The 20334-nt window shown below is 39.6% G+C and overlaps 1 pseudogene and 4 gene segments (V, D, J or C); 2 read left to right on the top strand and 3 right to left on the bottom strand.

Moving 5' to 3' along the window:
* Positions 1-2276: 2276 nt before the first annotated feature.
* LOC117477678 lies at positions 2277-2918 on the bottom strand. The segment is given in 2 exon segments: positions 2277-2611; positions 2719-2918. Coding segments are annotated over 2 exon segments (411 nt in total).
* Positions 2919-3783: 865 nt separating this feature from the next.
* LOC117477691 lies at positions 3784-5152 on the top strand. The segment is given in 2 exon segments: positions 3784-3866; positions 4670-5152. A coding segment is annotated over 1 exon segment (264 nt).
* A 3599-nt stretch (positions 5153-8751) lies between these two features.
* LOC117477689 lies at positions 8752-9460 on the bottom strand. The segment is given in 2 exon segments: positions 8752-9122; positions 9336-9460. Coding segments are annotated over 2 exon segments (360 nt in total).
* A 3624-nt stretch (positions 9461-13084) lies between these two features.
* Positions 13085-14496, top strand: LOC117477696. The segment is given in 2 exon segments: positions 13085-13200; positions 14015-14496. A coding segment is annotated over 1 exon segment (258 nt).
* A 2390-nt stretch (positions 14497-16886) lies between these two features.
* LOC117477776 lies at positions 16887-20068 on the bottom strand (annotated as a pseudogene).
* Positions 20069-20334: the final 266 nt, after the last annotated feature.

The raw sequence follows: 20334 nt of genomic DNA, 5'->3' as shown, positions 1-20334 counted from the left end.
CTGCATAGACAGGTCTTTTCTGTGTCAGAGTTTTACTCGCTACAGAGTGTACTTTGAGGGTTTGTGACTCTGCAGACCGTTTACATGCATACAAAGCTACATAACACACAAGGGGACGGGCAGGGCCGGCCCTAGACATTTTGGTGCCCTAGGCGAGATTATGATTTGGTGCCCCCCCCCCCTCCAAGCAATACACAATAGAATATTATATACATAAAGAAGGTTTCAAATGTATTCAGTATTGTATGAACATGTTTTGATTGGGGGGTGGACGTCACCTCCTCTAGGGGGGTCCGGGGGTATGCCCCCCTGGAAAGATCTTTTAACATTTTAAAGTAAAATGCTTCAATCTGGTGCACTTTGAGCAGAATTACTATAGACTAGATCTAGGGGGTACAACTCTAAAACACCCATATGAAAAATATCGGTTTACATTTTAATAATCAAATAAGTATGTGAACATAACCAATAACCTACCATAGCCAATAACAAATGAATGTAACTTATTTTATTTTTGTTGTTCATTCATATCTTATTTTACCTAGTTAACATTTATTTATTCATGCATTTTTTTTAATATCTCCAGTTTTAAACGATATTTTTGGTTTACATAGTATACATTGGAATGATTTCAAACCTGTTGTTATTCATCCTAATAATTATAAAGGAGTGCCTTGGAAATATTTGTTTACATAAATTGTAAGATCCAGATTTGGCGCCCTAGGCGACCGCCTAGTTCGCCAGTGCCAAGGGCCGGCCCTGGAGACGGGTAATAACCAGAAAAGCATGACATGGACCCTTTAAAAGGTTTCATATCAGAATACAAATTCAGCGTTGCAAGTTTTCTTATACAGTAGCTACTTTAATTTACATGATTCATTTTGACAAAAATGTAACGTCCGATGTCGGCAATTCATCCTTTTTGTAAATCTAAAAGGAGAGTGGCATTAGACAGAATAATGTCTTTAATGGCTGATCACATTATTACATTACATGTTACTTTGTTAGACACTTTTATCCAAAGCGACTTACATACTCTATACGGTGGACATCCCCCACAGGAGCAATTTGGGGTGAAGTGTCTTGCCCAGGGACACAACGACATGCTGACTGCAGTGGGGTTTGAACCTGTGACCCCCTGATCCCAACACCAGGGCTCTATCCACTGCGCCACACGCCTCCACATTATGGTCATTAAGATGAAACAAGGCAGTTTTATATGATGTAAAAATGAATATCATTGCTGGGGAATATAATTGTATGATGAATATACTCAGAGAAGATACCTGAGATGCTGATGCTTTTCTTTCATCTCCATAAAGTTGTATTATTACAATTCTCAGATGCTCCTTTTTCCTCATCTGTTCAAATCTACTGTCTGAAATAGGGCTAACACTTTAGATCAGACATTGACTGTTGAGCAGCATGAAGTGTTGGATTCACATCTGTTGTTTACCGTTTACATTATTTGTTAAGTTGAATCCCAATGTGCTTCAAGCTAAGCTGGAGATGATCATTTACAGATTTATTTGTCCATTTAAACTGTGTAACTCCATTTCTTCTTTACTTTCACAGCCATCACTCACTGAAATGTCCAAAGGACTGTTAAATGAACTTTGACCGGCTCTTTGAAAAGATCTCATGTAACAGCTTGATTTGTATTCATGGCTCCACATTAAATGAAGAATCCAGTTTAAGATACTTGTGATCCCTTTTAGAGCTCTGCATGGTCAGACAGCCTCCTTTATCTCTGACCTTCTACAGGGCTGTATCACTAGGAGGTCAGGAACGTCTCATGATCAGGGCTTGCTGGATTTACCTCACTACAGACTTTAAAGTGAAGGTGACATTTGATTTGAAGTCGGGACTTTTGATCTTTGGGAGTCACTCCAGTTAGACAGAAGTGAACACTGTTCAAAAAAGAAGCTGAGGACCCATGAGTTTAGTGTGGCTATTTTTTTGTATTTTACTATGGTGTGTATGAGTTCATTCACTTAATATATTATTAGAAATATTTCAGAAGTCTTTGCTTGAAAAATAAAAAAGTTACACGCTTAATGGAGATGAAAGTGTGTGTGTGTGTGTGTGTGTGTGTGTGTGTGTGTGTGTGTGTGTGTGTGTGTGTGTGTGTGTGTGTGTGTGTGTGTGTGTGTGTGTGTGTGTGTGTGTGTGTGTGTGTGTGTGTGTGTGTCCTCAGTGAAGTGTATCCGTCTCTGCAGTAGCTTCCAGCTGCAGCAGTCAGTTCAGTTCCTGTTCAGTCTGACTGAGGGAGGTTTTTGTACGACGCTTTTTCACTGTGTGAACACATACTGACTGTTGGGGTAATGGAGACTCTGACAGTAGTAAACTGCTGCATCATCAGTCTGGACTCCACTGATGGTCAGAGTGAAGTCAGAGTTTGATCCACTGCCTGTAAAACGGTTTGAAATCCCTGATGCTCGACTGCTAGTATCGTAAATGAGCAGTTTAGGAGTTCCTCCATCTCTCTGTTGGTACCAGGCTAATTCGTCACTATAAATATTCTGACTGGTCCTACATGTGATGGAGACGGAGCGTCCCGGAGCAGAGCTCACTGCTCCAGACTGAGTCACTGTGATCTGGCCTCTGGACTCTGAGGATACAGAGACAAAGACATAAAGCAGCGTCATGGTTTTGTCCGCTTCATTTCAGAGGGACGGATGTTCACAGAGGAGAGGAGTTTGATTCTCTGGACTTTACCTGTGAAGCAGCAGCAGAGGAGAGTCCAGATGAGGACGCAGATCAAAGTCATGTTTTTGATGAGGAGGATTTCTGTGGCTTCTGTTGTCATGAAGGACAGCTGTCAGTCATCCAGTGTTCAACTCTCAGGACTATAAGGTCTCCCAGAGCACTGGAGCATGGTGCTGCTGATGCAAAGTGTCTCTCTATGGAAATGCTCTGACTGACTCCAACAGGGACCTGGATTATTGATCACGAGGAAGAAGATAAAGAAGATGGACCTCCCCTGGGGAAAGATTCTGTTTCCACTCTGTTTTTTGTACACACACATTACAAGTACATAGGTGCACAGGAACATGTGCCAGGGAGCACTTGGGGGTTCGGTGCCTTGCTCAAGGGCACTGCCGCCCAGAATGGGTCAGGGCTCACTTGTTCTTTCCAAAAAGTATTTCTCAATTTCATATAATTCACTCCCACACAAATCAATGCTCTCTTCCTCTGAAACAATCTAAAATAACGTCATTACATGTACTTCATTCAATACGAGTATTTTGCTTTTTAAATGTATAACAGCTCATAAAAAAAGATTCAATACTTCTCCATAGTTTGTGAATCTGTTTCAAACATTTGAAGCAGTTATTATATAAACTGGGTAAACTGTGGATGTGTTTGGTGAGTTTGTTTGTGTCAAAGTCAGAGAGCCGTGTCTCTCTACAGTGAGAGGTTTTTGTACGGCGGCTCAATGACTTTGTATCACTGTGGTACACGTTCGGTGGAGGAACCAGACTGGAGTTTGGAAGTAAGTCAAATGTTAATTTATAAGAGCAGTTTCTCTTTCGTTGTACTTTTTATTCAGCAAACTAAGAGAAATAGTTGCCTCTCCATGTTATTGTATACATACTTTTATAAATAGGTTGAACTAAGAGGCTAACTTTACACCAGCAAAAGACGTTTAAATGTTTTCATGAGAGTTAAACATTGAACAGAGAATAAATCATTATTTCCACCTTTAATGGTGAAGTAGCATCTTGAGGGCTGGTAGGTTTAGTTCAGTGTGTCAAAGTCAGAGAGTCGTGTCTCTCTACAGTGAGAGGTTTTTGTACGGCGGCTCAATGACTTTGTATCACTGTGGTGGACTTTTGGTGGAGGAACCAGACTGGATGTTGGAAGTAAGTTTCTGCAAAAAAACTAAATATGATGTTGTTAAGAGACGTTTTAATTCTGTGTTGGAATGTTTGAGAGATAGATTTTTATTATTTTAATTGTAATGTTTAGATAGTATTAATATTCATGTTTTTATTTCTCTTCATCATTGAGCAAAGTCGGAGCAGCTTTTCTTGAAATGTCTTTATACATTCCCAACAAACTGTCATTTAAACAGCTTCAAATGTGAAAGGATTAAACTGCAAATGTTAAAATAATTTTTCCTTAACTTATTTTGAGTTTTCTATCCTTTCTGTTTTCGAATATATTAAGAATACAGTTTTTAAATACAGATGAACAGAGTAAAGATATCGACGGATATTAAAAATGTGTTGTATTATTTTAGACATTATTTTAAAGTTTGTAAAACTGGGTAGTGATTGAGATTCACATTGAGCACAATTGATTGCTCCATTTCCTGTATTTGTTCATGTATCAACTAAATAATTTAATAATGGTTTGTAGAGTTCAGGTTTTGGATGATTTGAACAACAACTACTTAAAATATGTCCTAATGTTGTACTTTATTTCCAGTGTAGTCTGACATATTTCAGGTGATTCTGTATGAAGTGTCTCTGTGCTGATTAGCATGAGAGGCTTCTTACAGGGAAGTGAAACAATGTGTGAGTGAGAGACTGATGGAGCAGAACCAACATCTGACAGAAACTCCTTAAAGGAGAAACACTCTCACAGTAAAGGTGTCACAGTGTCTGCTGGTTGATTGACAGCTGTGTGCTCCCTGTCCTCTAATCTGATTGGTGTCTCCTAGGTGATGTCCGTCCCACCCTGACGGTGCTGCCCCCCTCCAGAGAAGAGCTGCAGCAGGGGAAGGCCACGCTCATGTGCCTGGCCAACAAGGGCTTCCCCTCAGACTGGAGTCTGGCCTGGAAGGTGGACGGCAGCAGCAGCAGCAGCAGCAGCAGCTGGGAGGAGAGCAGGAGCCCCGGGGTGCTGGAGAAGGACGCCCACTACAGCTGGAGCAGCACCCTGAGGCTCCCTGCAGACCAGTGGAGGAAGGTGGGCTCTGTGACCTGTGAGGCCACCCAGGGCTCCCAGACTCCACTCTCAGAGACACTGAGGAGAGACCAGTGTTCCCAGTCCTGAGCTGACTCACTGGGACTCTGCTTTCTCTCTCACACTGCTCTCAGTCTGCTCTCTGGCTCTCAGGACATGTTTCAACATCAACCTGTTTTTGCTTTGTCGATGGTTTCAACATTTTAAAATAATAAAGATGAATGTGTGTATTTTAAAAGTCTTCTGATTCCCTTTCTCTAAAATATTATATATGTAAGGAACCTCATTCACATTAATTCACAAAAGATTCATCCTAGTTTTATTTTTGTTAATCAAGATTGGTACCAATAACCATAGCATGAACATTTTAATGGTAAACAGCAAAGCTCTCTCTTATCACTAATGTTAAAGTAAATCCATGTGTGATGTTCATGTGTTGTTAAACTTTACCTTGAATATATTCTCAAAATGTGAATCAAAAATATTTCCAGGATTATAAAAAGCAGTAAATCATCTGCATAAAGTTAAATAACATGAATCTAAATTGATATTTTACCTATCTAGATGAAACATTACATACAGTACTACAGTCTCTGTCTTTTTAGCAGAATTTAAACATTGATTTTTCGGTACTTGAATTGAAACTAATATTAAACTAAAACAAAGCTCCTATCGTCTTTTCCTAACCACTACTCCATGACGTCTGAGGGAAACGTCACCGGGTTAATGAATAGTGGTTTTTAATGGTGTTTTATGATTTATGAACCTGGACAACAGTGAAAAATATATTATTCATTAGGTTGGAATTGAAATATAAACGTAAATTGAAACGTATTGTTGCTCACACGTATTAATCCACATGAATCCCAATACGTATGATTGTATGAAAATATTTTTAAGTAAATGCAATTGTATTTATTATAAACTTGTTAGGCCTCAACCTATCACTGTGTATATCACCAATCAAACGTGTTTGATAAAGTTTAAGAAACCTCAACTCAGTAAAGACTGAGAAATGTTGACTTTATTTGATCATTTTACAGTTAAAAAGTAACATTCATATTTTGTCTTTTGATTATTATAGTGTTGAACGTTCAAAACCAATCCCTTTGGCAAGTTAAGATATAACTTGTAAAATGTTTAATAAGCACCGTAACTTTCATGATATTTAGTTCTCGGTCACTGTCGGTTGTTTCAGTGAACGGCCGAATGTTGTGTCCAGGTTAATGTCGCGGACGCAAGGTATTGTGGGACAACATTTTCTGCTTTCCTTTCCTAAAGGAGTGTTTCCTAATCAAAGGAGTGTTTCATAGCTAAAGGAGGCTATAAAGGAAGTTTCAAAGCTCCTTTCCTATCATCTAGAGAATTCCAACGGCTCATGTCATGGCTGCCACTGAGGCACTCCCGGGTCATTTCACTCCGTTAGAAACCTTCCTAAACTAAACTGACAATTCGAACGCAACTTAAGACCTATTCATCAGCTGTGTTCATGCATTATATAAACATAATGACTCATATGTTGCTGTGTCACATCAAAACAGTTTGTATCCAAAGAGACTGAGTTTGTCTCAGGGTCGGATCACTGAGATTTTATAATCCTCTTTTAGGTTTTAAAATATATATATTTTTAGAGTTCTTCCACTTTCTAGAGATAATCTAAATAACTATAAAACCTGAAATACATTTGAGCAAAAAACGTTAAGTATCATTCATATAATAATAATAATAATAACTTTATTTGTTTAGCACCTTTCATACAGGGGATTGCAGTTCCAAGTGCTTTACATCGGTAAGAAATAAGACATAACATCAGTGTAAAACAAGCAGCAAGAGCAAAGCATAAAGTGGGATACAATAATTAAACATAAACACATGGGGAATAAAACATAGAGAAATAGTGCAGTATAATAGTGCAAAGTCAGTAAAATGCTTTGGTAAAGAGATAGGTTTTAAGCTGCCTTTTAAAAATGTCTAAAGTATTGGCTTCCCTAATATTGTTGGGTAACGTGTTCCACAGTTTTGGGGCGTAGTTTACAAAGGCTGCATCACCGATCTTCTTATGACAGTAGTCTAGTCGGCTAGATATAAAAGCATGAATTAGCTTCTCTGCATCATTTTGATTTATGAATGGTCGTACCTTCGCTATGTTTCTGAGATGAAAGAAAGCTATTTTGGTCACTTTGTTTAAATGGGCGTTGAAGTTCAAATCTGAGTCCAGGATGACACCGAGACTTGTCACCTCCGGTTTAATCCAAGTGGTTAAGCTTCCTAGATTATTTGTTAGCGTCTCTCTTTTTGATTTGTGGCCAACAAGTAGGACTTCAGTTTTGTCCTCATTCAATTTAAGAAAGTTATTGTTCATCCATTTGTTTATTGCTGTCAGGCAGTTGGTAATGGAGTTTATGGCTGTCGCATCATTTGGTTCAGCGGATATGTACAATTGTGTATCATCCGCATAGCTGTGAAAATCGATACCATACTCTCTGATGATGTCGCCGAGCGGTAACATATAGAGAGAAAAGAGTAATGGACCTAAACAGCTCCCTTGTGCAACCCCGTAGCGGCTTTCATGTTTCTCTGATGTATGGCCTCCTAGACTAATATAGAACATCCTTCCTCTGATATGTGTTTTGATCCAGTTCAACACGCAGCCAGAGAAACCAATAAGCTTTTCAAGTCGATTTATTAGGATGTTGTGATCAATAGTATCAAAAGCTGCACTGAGATCTAATAGGATAAGGATGGAGATTTTATTTGCATCAGAGTTGAGTCTGAGGTCACTAATTACCTTTGTGAGTGCAGTTTCCGTACTGTGGTATCTTCTGAAACCTGACTGAAATACTTCTAAGATGTTGTTTTCTTTAAGATAGGAATTTATTTGGACTGAGACAATTCTTTCCAATATTTCACTGATAAATGGTAGATTTGATATTGGTCTGTGGTTTGCTACTGTGTTGTTATCCAATTTAGGTTTCTTTAATAGAGGCTTTACAACAGCTGTTTTAAAGGCATCAGGGAAGACGCCAGTTTTAAGGGATGTGTTTATAATGTCCAGGACCGGACTGGAGAGCAAACACTCGCTTAAAGAATTTTGTGGGGATAGGATCAATGTCTGAGGTTGTGGAGTTTGATTCTGAGACAGTTTTACACAGTTCGCTTAGTGTGATGCATGTAAAGTTACTCATGGTTACATTACATACTCTACTGAGATCGGTTTCATCTCCACCTCCACTAGTAATGTTACTAGCTCTGATTGAAGTTATTTTGTTCTAAAAAAACAGAGCAAATTCCTCACATTTAGCTGTTGAGGAGGGTAGGGGGGCAGAGACAGTGTTTAGCAGCTGATCGATAGTGGAGAAAAGGACTCTGGAATTTCCGGCATTTTCTGTGATAATATTGGAAAAATAATCTTTCCTTGCTAGTCGGATAGTTCTGTTATAGGCAGTTAAAGCATCTTTGTAGATATCACAGCAGATAGTGGTTTTTGTATTCCTCCATTTTCTCTCTGCTGCACAACATTTCCTTTTTTTATATGTTATAAGTGTAATGTTTTCTGGACTTTTTGAAACATGAAAAGTACAAATTAAGCATTCACTAAATATTTCTAAATTAATCTATATTAATGTATTTATTATCGGTTCAAATGTTACTTAGAATATAAAGTTGTAAGGGACGACATTAAAGAGTGGTAATTAAAGCTTTTAGCACACTTATAATTACTCACAAACAACAACAAATAATTACCTTAATAATAGCAATTGTTTGCATGCTGAAAGTCTTATTTTGTTATTAGTTTAAAATTGTATCTTAATCAAAGATATATTTTTTTTCTTTTTTCTGTGCAGCTGTTCATTCAGATCACTTCCTCTTTATTTGAGGAGGTTTTTGTACGACGTTGTATCACTGTGTGAACGGGTAGCTGTTACTCTGCTGACAATAATAATCTCCTGCATCTACAGTCTGAACTCCAGTGACGGTCAGAGTGAAGACAGTCCCAGATCCACTTCCACTGAAACGATTTGAAACTCCAGACTGAAGAGATGTAGCAGAATAAACCAAGAGTTTAGGTGCTTCTCCAGGTTTCTGAAGGTACCAGCTAAGCCATGAACTAACACTTGTACTGGCTGTACATTTGATAGAAAGAGTCTGTCCTGGAACAACAGACAGAGATCCAGGAGACTGAGTCATGAGGATTTCTCCTGATGAATCTGGAAAACATGAAAACAGCAGAAGGGTTATTGAGACAAACAGCGTGGAGAAAGATGATCAACATCCAAACAGAAGAGCATCCTCTCTTTAACATGGAGAACAGATGGAAGAAGGTACATGCTGCTTGTCTCAGTGCTTCTCCATCATAGCAGATCATCATGTTGGGGAACCTGGTTGCATCCTGAAGCAAAGTTTTCAGAAGAGAGTCTCACCCTGAACAAGGAGCCCCAGGGTGGCCAGCAGTAGAGTCAGTGACATCATCATTGTGCTGCCGGCGTGTCAGTGGCTCTGAAAGGTCTGGACAGCCGCTGATCACCTCTGGCCTCTTAACGTCTGGGAGCAGAGAGGCAGGACACATATGCAAACACACAGAGTCAGTGAAGTGTAGCTGTCCTCAAACAGCATGGAGTTCCCCCTCAGTGCTGACAGCATTCACTGTTTCATGTTTCACTACATAATGGGCTCTCAAAGATTACTATGTCGTACACAAGTTCATTTGGTTCACACAAAGCAGCAAGTTGAGCCTGTTGGTGAGAATATTTTAAAGTGTAGAAATATATGTTGTTTAACACACGTGAAAGAAAAAAAGGTTATTGATACAGATTGTTAAAAGGTTTCACACCAGAATACAAATTCAGCGTTGCAAGTTTTCTTATACAGTAGCTACTTTAATTTAGATGATTCATTTTGACAAAAATGTAAAGTCCGATGTCGGCAATTCATCCTTTTTGTAAATCTAAAAGGAGAGTGGCATTAGACAGAATACTTTCTTTAATGGCTGATCACATTATTACATTACATGTTACTTTGTTAGACACTTTTATCCAAAGCGACTTACATACTCTATACGGTGGACATCCCCCACAGGAGCAATTTGGGGTGAAGTGTCTTGCCCAGGGACACAACGACATGCTGACTGCAGTGGGGTTTGAACCTGTGACCCCCTGATCCCAACACCAGGGCTCTATCCACTGCGCCACACGCCTCCACATTATGGTCATTAAGATGAAACAAGGCAGTTTTATATGATGTAAAAATGAATATCATTGCTGGGGAATATAATTGTATGATGAATATACTCAGAGAAGATACCTGAGATGCTGATGCTTTTCTTTCATCTCCATAAAGTTGTATTATTACAATTCTCAGATGCTCCTTTTTCCTCATCTGTTCAAATCTACTGTCTGAAATAGGGCTAACACTTTAGATCAGACATTGACTGTTGAGCAGCATGAAGTGTTGGATTCACATCTGTTGTTTACCGTTTACATTATTTGTTAAGTTGAATCCCAATGTGCTTCAAGCTAAGCTGGAGATGATCATTTACAGATTTATTTGTCCATTTAAACTGTGTAACTCCATTTCTTCTTTACTTTCTCAGCCATCACTCACTGAAATGTCCAAAGGACTGTTAAATGAACTTTGACCGGCTCTTTGAAAAGATCTCATGTAACAGCTTGATTTGTATTCATGGCTCCACATTAAATAAAGAGTCCAGTTTAAGATACTTGTGATCCCTTTTAGAGCTCTGCATGGTCAGACAGCCTCCTTTATCTCTGACCTTCTACAGGGCTGTATCACTAGGAGGTCAGGAACGTCTCATGATCAGGGCTTGCTGGATTTACCTCACTACAGACTTTAACACTGTTCAAAAAAGAAGCTCCCAGAGCACTGGAGCATGGTGCTGCTGATGCAAAGTGTCTCTCTATGGAAATGCTCTGACTGACTCCAACAGGGACCTGGATTATTGATCACGAAGAAGAAGATGAAAAAGATGGACCTCCCCTGGGGAAAGATTCTGTTTCCTCTCTGTTTTTTGTACACACACACATTACAAGTACATAGGTGCACAGGAACATGTGTCAGGGAGCACATGGGGGGTCCGGTGCCTTGCTCAAGGGCACTGCCGCCCGGAATGGGTCAGGGCTCACTTGTTCTTTCCAAAAAGTATTTTTCAATTTCATATAATTCACTCCCACACAAATCAATGCTCTCTTCCTCCACAACAATCTAAAATAAAGCTTTATAAAATGACAATGATTTACATTTTGCCCGATTGATTGGAGAGTTTTTCTTAAGAAATTGCGTAATTATATGTACTTCATTCAATATGAGTATTTTGCTTTTTAAATGTATAACAGTTCACAAAAAAAGATTCAATACTTTTCCATATCCAGACAGAGATCCAGGAGACTGAGTCAGGAGGACTGGAAAACATGAAAACAACCTTCTACAGGGCTGTATCACTAGGAGGTCAGGGCTTGCTGGATTTACCTCACTACAGACTTTAAAGTGAAGGTGACCTTTGATTTGAAGTTGGGACTTTTGATCTTTGGGAGTCACTCCAGTTAGACAGAAGTGAACACTGTTCAAAAAAGAAGCTGAGGACCCATGAGTTTAGTGTGGCTATTTTTTAGTATTTTACTATGGTGTGTATGAGTTCATTCACTTAATATATTATTAGAAATATTTCAGAAGTCTTTGCTTGAAAAAGAAAAAAGTTACACGCTTAATGGAGATGAAAGTGTGTGTGTGTGTGTGTGTGTGTGTGTGTGTGTGTGTGTGTGTGTGTGTGTGTGTGTGTGTGTGTGTGTGTGTGTGTGTGTGTGTGTGTGTGTGTGTGTGTGTGTGTGTGTGTGTGTGTGTGTGTGTGTGTCCTCAATGAAGTGTATCAGTCCCTGCAGTAGCTTCCAGCTGCAGCAGTCAGTTCAGTTCCTGTTCAGTCTGACTGAGGGAGGTTTTTGTACGACGCTTTTTCACTGTGTGAACACCCACTGACTGTTGGGGTAATGGGTACTCTGACAGTAGTAAACTGCTGCATCATCAGTCTGGACTCCACTGATGGTCAGAGTGAAGTCAGAGTTTGATCCACTGCCTGTAAAACGGTTTGAAATCCCTGATGCTCGACTGCTAGTAGAGTAAATGAGCAGTTTAGGAGTTCCTCCATCTCTCTGTTGGTACCAGGCTAAATAGTTCCCATTATAAACCACCTGACTGGTCCTACATGTGATGGAGACGGAGCGTCCCGGAGCAGAGCTCACTGCTCCAGACTGAGTCACTGTGATCTGGCCTCTGGACTCTGAGGAGACAGAGACAAAGACATAAAGCAGCGTCATGGTTTTGTCCGCTTCATTTCAGAGGGACGGATGTTCACAGAGGAGAGGAGTTTGATTCTCTGGACTTTACCTGTGAAGCAGCAGCAGAGGAGAGTCCAGATGAGGACGCAGATCAAAGTCATGTTTTTGATGAGGAGGATTTCTGTGGCTTCTGTTGTCATGAAGGACAGCTGTCAGTCATCCAGTGTTCAACTCTCAGGACTATAAGGTCTCCCAGAGCACTGGAGCATGGTGCTGCTGATGCAAAGTGTCTCTCTATGGAAATGCTCTGACTGACTCCAACAGGGACCTGGATTACTCTGATGATGCTGTTTATCAATGGATCCATCCCTCTGTCTGAGGATTGATCTGGAATGGGTCAGCACTCACTTGTATGAGGCTCTAAGTTCAATGGACACATTTTCTTGCAGTTAATTTAATTAAAAAGCTCAAATTAATAACCCCAAATAATCAATCCCACCTAGGAAAAACAAAATTGAGATTTATTATTGATCCTGATGGAAAAACAAACTTGTAGTCATGGCAATGATTCACATTTGGAAGTATAACATGTAGAGATTTTATTAGACATTTATTGTTTTATTTAAGTGTTCAATTACTTTGCTTGCTGATGTTTAAAAGTTGATAAAATCGTGAAACTAAACATATTTTGTGAACAATCCGTTTTTCAAAAGAAGAATCTTCATTTTAAAACTGAAGAGATGAGTAAATATTTGTTGTAAATGTTTAAAAGGTTCACTAAAGAAACAGTAGATACTTTTCCATAGTGTGTGAATCTGTTTCAAACATTTGAAGCAGTTATTATATAAACTGGGTAAACTGTGGATGTGTTTGGTGAGTTTGTTTGTGTCAAAGTCAGAGAGCCGTGTCTCTCTACAGTGAGAGGTTTTTGTACGGCGGCTCAATGACTTTGTATCACTGTGGTGGACTTTTGGTGGAGGAACCAGACTGGATGTTGGAAGTAAGTTTCTGCACAAAAACTAAATATGATGTTGTTAAGAGACGTTTTAATTCTGTGTTAGAATGTTTGAGAGATAGATTTTTATAATTTTTATTGTAATGTTTAGATAGTATTAATATTCATGTTTTTATTTCTCTTCATCATTGAGCAAAGTCGGAGCAGCTTTTCTTGAAATGTCTTTATACATTCCCAACAAACTGTCATTTAAACAGCTTCAAATGTGAAAGGATAAAACTGCAAATGTTAAAAATAATTTTTCCTTTAACTTATTTTGAATTTTCTATCTCGGCTCTCCCTTCTGTTTTTGAATAAATTAAGAATACAGTTTTTAAATACAGATGAACAGAGTAAAGATATCGACGGATATTAAAAATGTGTTGAATTATTTCAGACATTATTCTAAAGTTTGTAAAACTGGGTAGTGATTGAGATTCACATTGAGCACAATTGATTGCTCCATTTCCTGTATTTGTTCATTTATCCACTAAATGATTTAATAATGGTTTGTAGAGTTCAGGATTTGGATGATTTGAACAACAACTACTTAAAATATGTCCTAATGTTGTACTTTATTTCCAGTGTAGTCTGACATATTTCAGGTGATTCTGTATGAAGTGTCTCTGTGCTGATTAGCATGAGAGGCTTCTTAAAGGGAAGTGAAACAATGTGTGAGTGAGAGACTGATGGAGCAGAACCAACATCTGACAGAAACTCCTTAAAGGAGAAACACTCTCACCGTAAAGGTGTCCCAGTGTCTGCTGGTTGATTGACAGCTGTGTGCTCCCTGTTCTCTAATCTGATTGGTGTCTCCTAGGTGATGTCCGTCCCACCCTGACGGTGCTGCCCCCCTCCAGAGAAGAGCTGCAGCAGGGGAAGGCCACGCTCATGTGCCTGGCCAACAAGGGCTTCCCCTCAGACTGGAGTCTGGCCTGGAAGGTGGACGGCAGCAGCAGCAGCAGCAGCTGGGAGGAGAGCAGGAGCCCTGGGGTGCTGGAGAAGGACGCCCACTACAGCTGGAGCAGCACCCTGAGGCTCTCTGCAGACCAGTGGAGGAAGGTGGTCTCTGTGACCTGTGAGGCCACCCAGGGCTCCCAGACTCCGCTCTCAGAGACACTGAGGAGAGACCAGTGTTCCCAGTCCTGATCTGACTCACTGGGACTCTGCTTTCTCTCTCACACTGCTCTCAGTCTGCTCTCTGGCTCTCAGGACATGTTTCAACATCAACCTGTTTTTGCTTGTGTCGATGGTTTCAACATTTTAAAACAATAAAGATCAATGTGTGTATTATAAAAGTGACATGTCTTCTGATTCCCTTTCTCTGAGATATATTATATAAAAGGAAACTTATTCACATGAATTCACAAAAGCCACAACATTCATAATGATACATTTGTTCCAGATACTTGTTAATAATTGCTAGACTGTTGATGTACTTCTGCATTCATTTTGGTTCTATCTATGTTATGAATTAGTTCCAATAACCTTAGTAGGAACATTTCAATGGTAAACCACAAAGCTCTTATAACTGATGTTTAATTTATTCTCTATGTTATGTTCATATGTTGTTAAATGTTACCCTGACTTAATTCTGGACATCTGACTCAATAAGAATAAGAAATTCAGGATAAGAAATAAAAAGCAGGGTATCATCTGCATAAAGTTATACAACTTGAATCTAAATTGAGATGACCTTAAAGGTCCCTTATTATACTCCTTTCCAACAATATATTATAGGTCTCAGATATTTACAAACCATGTCTCTGAAGTGTTTGGCTCTAAAAACCACTGAGATCATGCATGGTATAATGCAGTAAACCCCTCTGTTTCAGCCCTGTGTTTGGTTTGAAACACACAGAGGTGCTCTAGGAGGAGAATCAGGTGATAAGGTGGGCGGGTGTTACCTTGGTTATTGGCTAATGGTTGCACAGGCCAACAAAACATTGTGACATCACAAAGTGGCCAAAATCTGATCAGCTCATTTTCAGACAGGTTTTTATATAGATGGATCAGGACCAAAAGAGACAGATCATTTTGTCCTGAAACTTTCATAATCTCTTTACACAGAGGGGACACATATTTATGTATAAAATATATGGAAAAGTGGATTTTGCATAATAGGTGACCTTTAAATCTTATTTAATGGACTCATTACAACTCAACCTAAAATGTTGATACACCAGTCTCTTTCCTCTTGCAGTTTGTTCTGTTTGCAGAATCAATACATCTAAGGATTTTTCGCTGATTGAATTCAAACTGATATTTGACTAAAACAAAGACCTACTCGTGGCTGTGCCTGTCGCTGTGGTCCTGAGTAGTGGTCCTGAGTCGTGATCCTGAGTCCTGGATCCTGAGTCCTGGATCCTGAATATTGGACCCTGAGTCTTGGATCCTGAGTCGTGATCCTGAGTCGTGGTCCTGAGTCGTGGATCCTGAGTCGTGTATCCTGAGTCGTGTACCCTGATTCCTGGATCCTAAGTCCTGGATCCTGAGTCATGGATCCTGATTCATGGACTTCATCTTCAAGTCAAGGTAAGACCACAATTGTATTGAAAATGGGATCTTACTAAGAGAGAACAATCCAATATTTAAATGATAAAATTACATTTGTTGGGTATCCTTTTGTTGAATTGTCTGTTTAAAATTAATCAAAGCATCAGACTAAAAAAGCTTTTGAAAATAATATTACATTTTGATTTAGGTCAAAATATAATATTTGTAAACCTGAAGAGTCAGTGCCAGTGTCTCACCAGCCATGAACCTCACTGCACGTCACTGCAGAGGCTTATAAACAGATCTAACTTTTTTGTGCCCCACCACTTTTGTAAATATAAAAACGCCACTGCACGTAAGCAATAAACATGACAGTCATATGTCTATCTCTCTAGAGCAGGGGTGTCAAACTCAATTTCATCGCGGGCCACATTAGTATTATGGTTGCTCTCAAAGGGCCGGTTGTAACTATATAAATATATAATATCTATATAAAATAAAGTATTATATTACATTATTCCCTCTGAATTGGATTATTATCGGATTGGGTAATAACTTAGTAAATAGCTACGTCTGAAAGCAGAAGTCCAGGGCAAATAATTGCAAGTCCCTTCAGTGCGCAATTCACAAAACGAGATGCATTGTGGGACATGTAGTTTATGGGCAACCTGCTTCTGTAAAGTGGCATGTAACCGTATAATAAACGTATTATATTCTTTGCAAGCTCTTGCAGGGCCACATGAAGTCGCGGGCCGGATTTGGCCCCCGGGCCTTGAGTTTGACACCCCTGCTCTAGAGGCTGAATCAGCATGTTGATCGTTGTCACATAGCTATCATATACCCTAAAACAGTGTGTCCTGACGCTCTTCTAGGTAATCATACATCCTGTTACGTACACAGCTACGTAGGGCCTTTGTTATCATGTGCTACTCTGATATTGGAAGAGTACATTCAGTATTTTCCCAACATGCTCTTAACCTTTTTTTAATTTATATTACCATATTTTATTCAATATGCTCCTTAGATAACTTTTTATTTTATTTGTTTTATTATTTTCTCCTTATAGCATTGTGAAGCACCTTGAGATGACGATGTTTTTAAAGTGTGCTATATAAATGAAATGTTATTAATATTATTATTGTTAAATGACTTTAGAAAGCAAATATAAAAAGTAGGAATGTAGCATTCACTCAATATTTATACAAAATCTACATTAGTTTATTAAATATGTGCTATAATGTCACTTGGGGTTCACAGTTAATAGGGCCAACGTTTTAGAGTGGCTATTAAAGCTGTTAGCAAACCTTTTGGTACTCACAAATCACAAAGAAATTGTAAAACTATTTTTAACTGAAATATTCAAATCTTTTGAATGCTGAAAGTGCTGTTGTGGTATTACATTAAAAAATGTTAGTTAATTAATCTTATTGTTATTTTCTTTTCTGTGCAGCTGTTCATTCAGATCACTTCCTCTTTATTTGAGGAGGTTTTTGTACGACGTTGTATCACTGTGTGAACGGGTAACTGTAACCCTGCTGACAATAATAATCTCCTGCATCTACAGTCTGAACTCCAGTGACGGTCAGAGTGAAGACAGTCCCAGATCCACTTCCACTGAAACGATTTGAAACTCCAGACTGAAGAGATGTAGCATGATATACCAAGAGTTTAGGAGCTTCTCCAGGTTTCTGAAGGTACCAGTGAAGGTAATTACTAATACTTGTACTGGCTGTACATTTGATAGGAAAGAGTCTGTCCTGGAACAACAGACAGAGATCCAGGAGACTGAGTCAGGAGGATTTCTCCTGATGAATCTGGAAAACATGAAAACAGCAGAAGGGTTATTGAGACAAACAGCGTGGAGAAAGATGATCAACATCCAAACAGAAGAGCATCCTCTCTTTAACATGGAGAACAGATGGAAGAAGGTGCATGCTGCTTGTCTCAGTGCTTCTCCATCATAGCAGATCATCATGTTGGGGAACCTGGTTGCATCCTGAAGCAAAGTTTTCAGAAGAGAGTCTCACCCTGAACAAGGAGCCCCAGGGTGGCCAGCAGTAGAGTCAGTGACATCATCATTGTGCTGCCGGCGTGTCAGTGGCTCTGAAAGGTCTGGACAGCCGCTGATCACCTCTGGCCTCTTAACGTCTGGGAGCAGAGAGGCAGGACACATATGCAAACACACAGAGTCAGTGAAGTGTAGCTGTCCTCAAACAGCATGGAGTTCCCCCTCAGTGCTGACAGCATTCACTGTTTCATGTTTCACTACATAATGGGCTCTCAAAGATTACTATGTCGTACACAAGTTCATTTGGTTCACACAAAGCAGCAAGTTGAGCCTGTTGGTGAGAAGATTTTAAAGTGTAGAAATATATGTTGTTTAACACACGTGAAAGAAAAAAAGGTTATTGATACAGATTGTTAAAAGGTTTCACACCAGAATACAAATTCAGCGTTGCAAGTTTTCTTATACAGTAGCTACTTTAATTTACTTGTTTCATTTTGACAAAAATGTCCGATGTCGGCAATTCATCCTTTTTGTAAATCTAGAAGGAGAGTGGCATTAGACAGAATAATGTCTTTAATGGCTGATCACATTATGGTCATTAAGATGAAACAAGGCAGTTTTATATGATGTAAAAATGAATATCATTGGTGGGGAATATAATTGTATGATGAATATACTCAGAGAAGATACCTGAGATGCTGATGCTTTTCTTTCATCTCCATAAAGTTGTATTATTACAATTCTCAGATGCTCCTTTTTCCTCATCTGTTCATACTGTCTGAAATAGGGCTAACACTTTAGATCAGACATTGACTGTTGAGCAGCATGAAGTGTTGGATTCACATCTGTTGTTTACCGTTTACATTATTTGTTAAGTTGAATCCCAATGTGCTTCAAGCTAAGCTGGAGATGATCATTTACATATTTATTTGTCCATTTAAACTGTGTAACTCCATTTCTTCTTTACTTTCACAGCCATCACTCACTGAAATGTCCAAAGGACTGTTAAATGAACTTTGACCGGCTCTTTGAAAAGATCTCATGTAACAGCTTGATTTGTATTCATGGCTCCACATTAAATAAAGAGTCCAGTTTAAGATACTTGTGATCCCTTTTAGAGCTCTGCATGGTCAGACAGCCTCCTTTATCTCTGACCTTCTACAGGGCTGTATCACTAGGAGGTCAGGAACGTCTCATGATCAGGGCTTGCTGGATTTACCTCACTTCAGACTTTAAAGTGAAGGTGACCTTTGATTTGAAGTCGGGACTTTTGATCTTTGGGAGTCACTCCAGTGAGACAGAAGTGAACACTGTTCAAAAAAGAAGCTGAGGACCCATGAGTTTAGTGTGGCTATTTTTGAGTATTTTACTATGGTGTGTATGAGTTCATTCACTTAATATATTATTAGAAATATTTCAGTGTGTGTGTGTGTGTGTGTGTGTGTGTGTGTGTGTGTGTGTGTGTGTGTGTGTGTGTGTGTGTGTGTGTGTGTGTGTGTGTGTGTGTGTGTGTGTGTGTGTGTGTGTGTGTGTGTGTGTGTGTGTGTCCTCAGTGAAGTGTATCAGTCTCTGCAGTAGCTTCCAGCTGCAGCAGTCAGTTCAGTTCCTGTTCAGTCTGACTGAGGGAGGTTTTTGTACGACGCTTTTTCACTGTGTGAACACCCACTGACTGTTGGGGTAATGTGCACTCTGACAGTAGTAAACTGCTGCATCATCAGTCTGGACTCCACTGATGGTCAGAGTGAAGTCAGAGTTTGATCCACTGCCTGTAAAACGGTTTGAAATCCCTGATGCTCGAGTGCTAGTATCGGTAAATGAGCAGTTTAGGAGTTCCTCCATCTCTCTGTTGGTACCAGGCTAAAAAGTCCCCATTATAAACCACCTGACTGGTCCTACATGTGATGGAGACGGAGCGTCCCGGAGCAGAGCTCACTGCTCCAGACTGAGTCACTATGATCTGGCCTCTGGACTCTGAGGATACAGAGACAAAGACATAAAGCAGCGTCATGGTTTTGTCCGCTTCATTTCAGAGGGACGGATGTTCACAGAGGAGAGGAGTTTGATTCTCTGGACTTTACCTGTGAAGCAGCAGCAGAGGAGAGTCCAGATGAGGACGCAGATCAAAGTCATGTTTTTGATGAGGAGGATTTCTGTGGCTTCTGTTGTCATGAAGGACAGCTGTCAGTCATCCAGTGTTCAACTCTCAGGACTATAAGGTCTCCCAGAGCACTGGAGCATGGTGCTGCTGATGCAAAGTGTCTCTCTATGGAAATGCTCTGACTGACTCCAACAGGGACCTGGATTATTGATCACGAGGAAGAAGATAAAGAAGATGGACCTCCCCTGGGGAAAGATTCTGTTTCCTCTCTGTTTTTTGTACACACACACATTACAAGTACATAGGTGCACAGGAACATGTGCCAGGGAGCACATGGGGGTCCGGTGCCCTGCTCAAGGGCACTGCCGCCCGGAATGGGTCAGGGCTCACTTGTTCTTTCCAAAAAGTATTTTTCAATTTCATATAATTCACTCCCACACAAATCAATGCTCTCTTCCTCTGAAACAATCTAAAATAAAGCTTTATAAAATGACAATGATTTACATTTTGCCCGATTGATTCAACATTTTTCTTAAGA

This window comes from Trematomus bernacchii, unplaced genomic scaffold, assembly GCF_902827165.1.
Source record: "Trematomus bernacchii unplaced genomic scaffold, fTreBer1.1, whole genome shotgun sequence".
NCBI lineage: Eukaryota > Metazoa > Chordata > Actinopteri > Perciformes > Nototheniidae > Trematomus > Trematomus bernacchii.
Note: the sequence above shows the minus strand (reverse complement) of the source record. Positions and strands in the feature narration are given on the sequence as shown.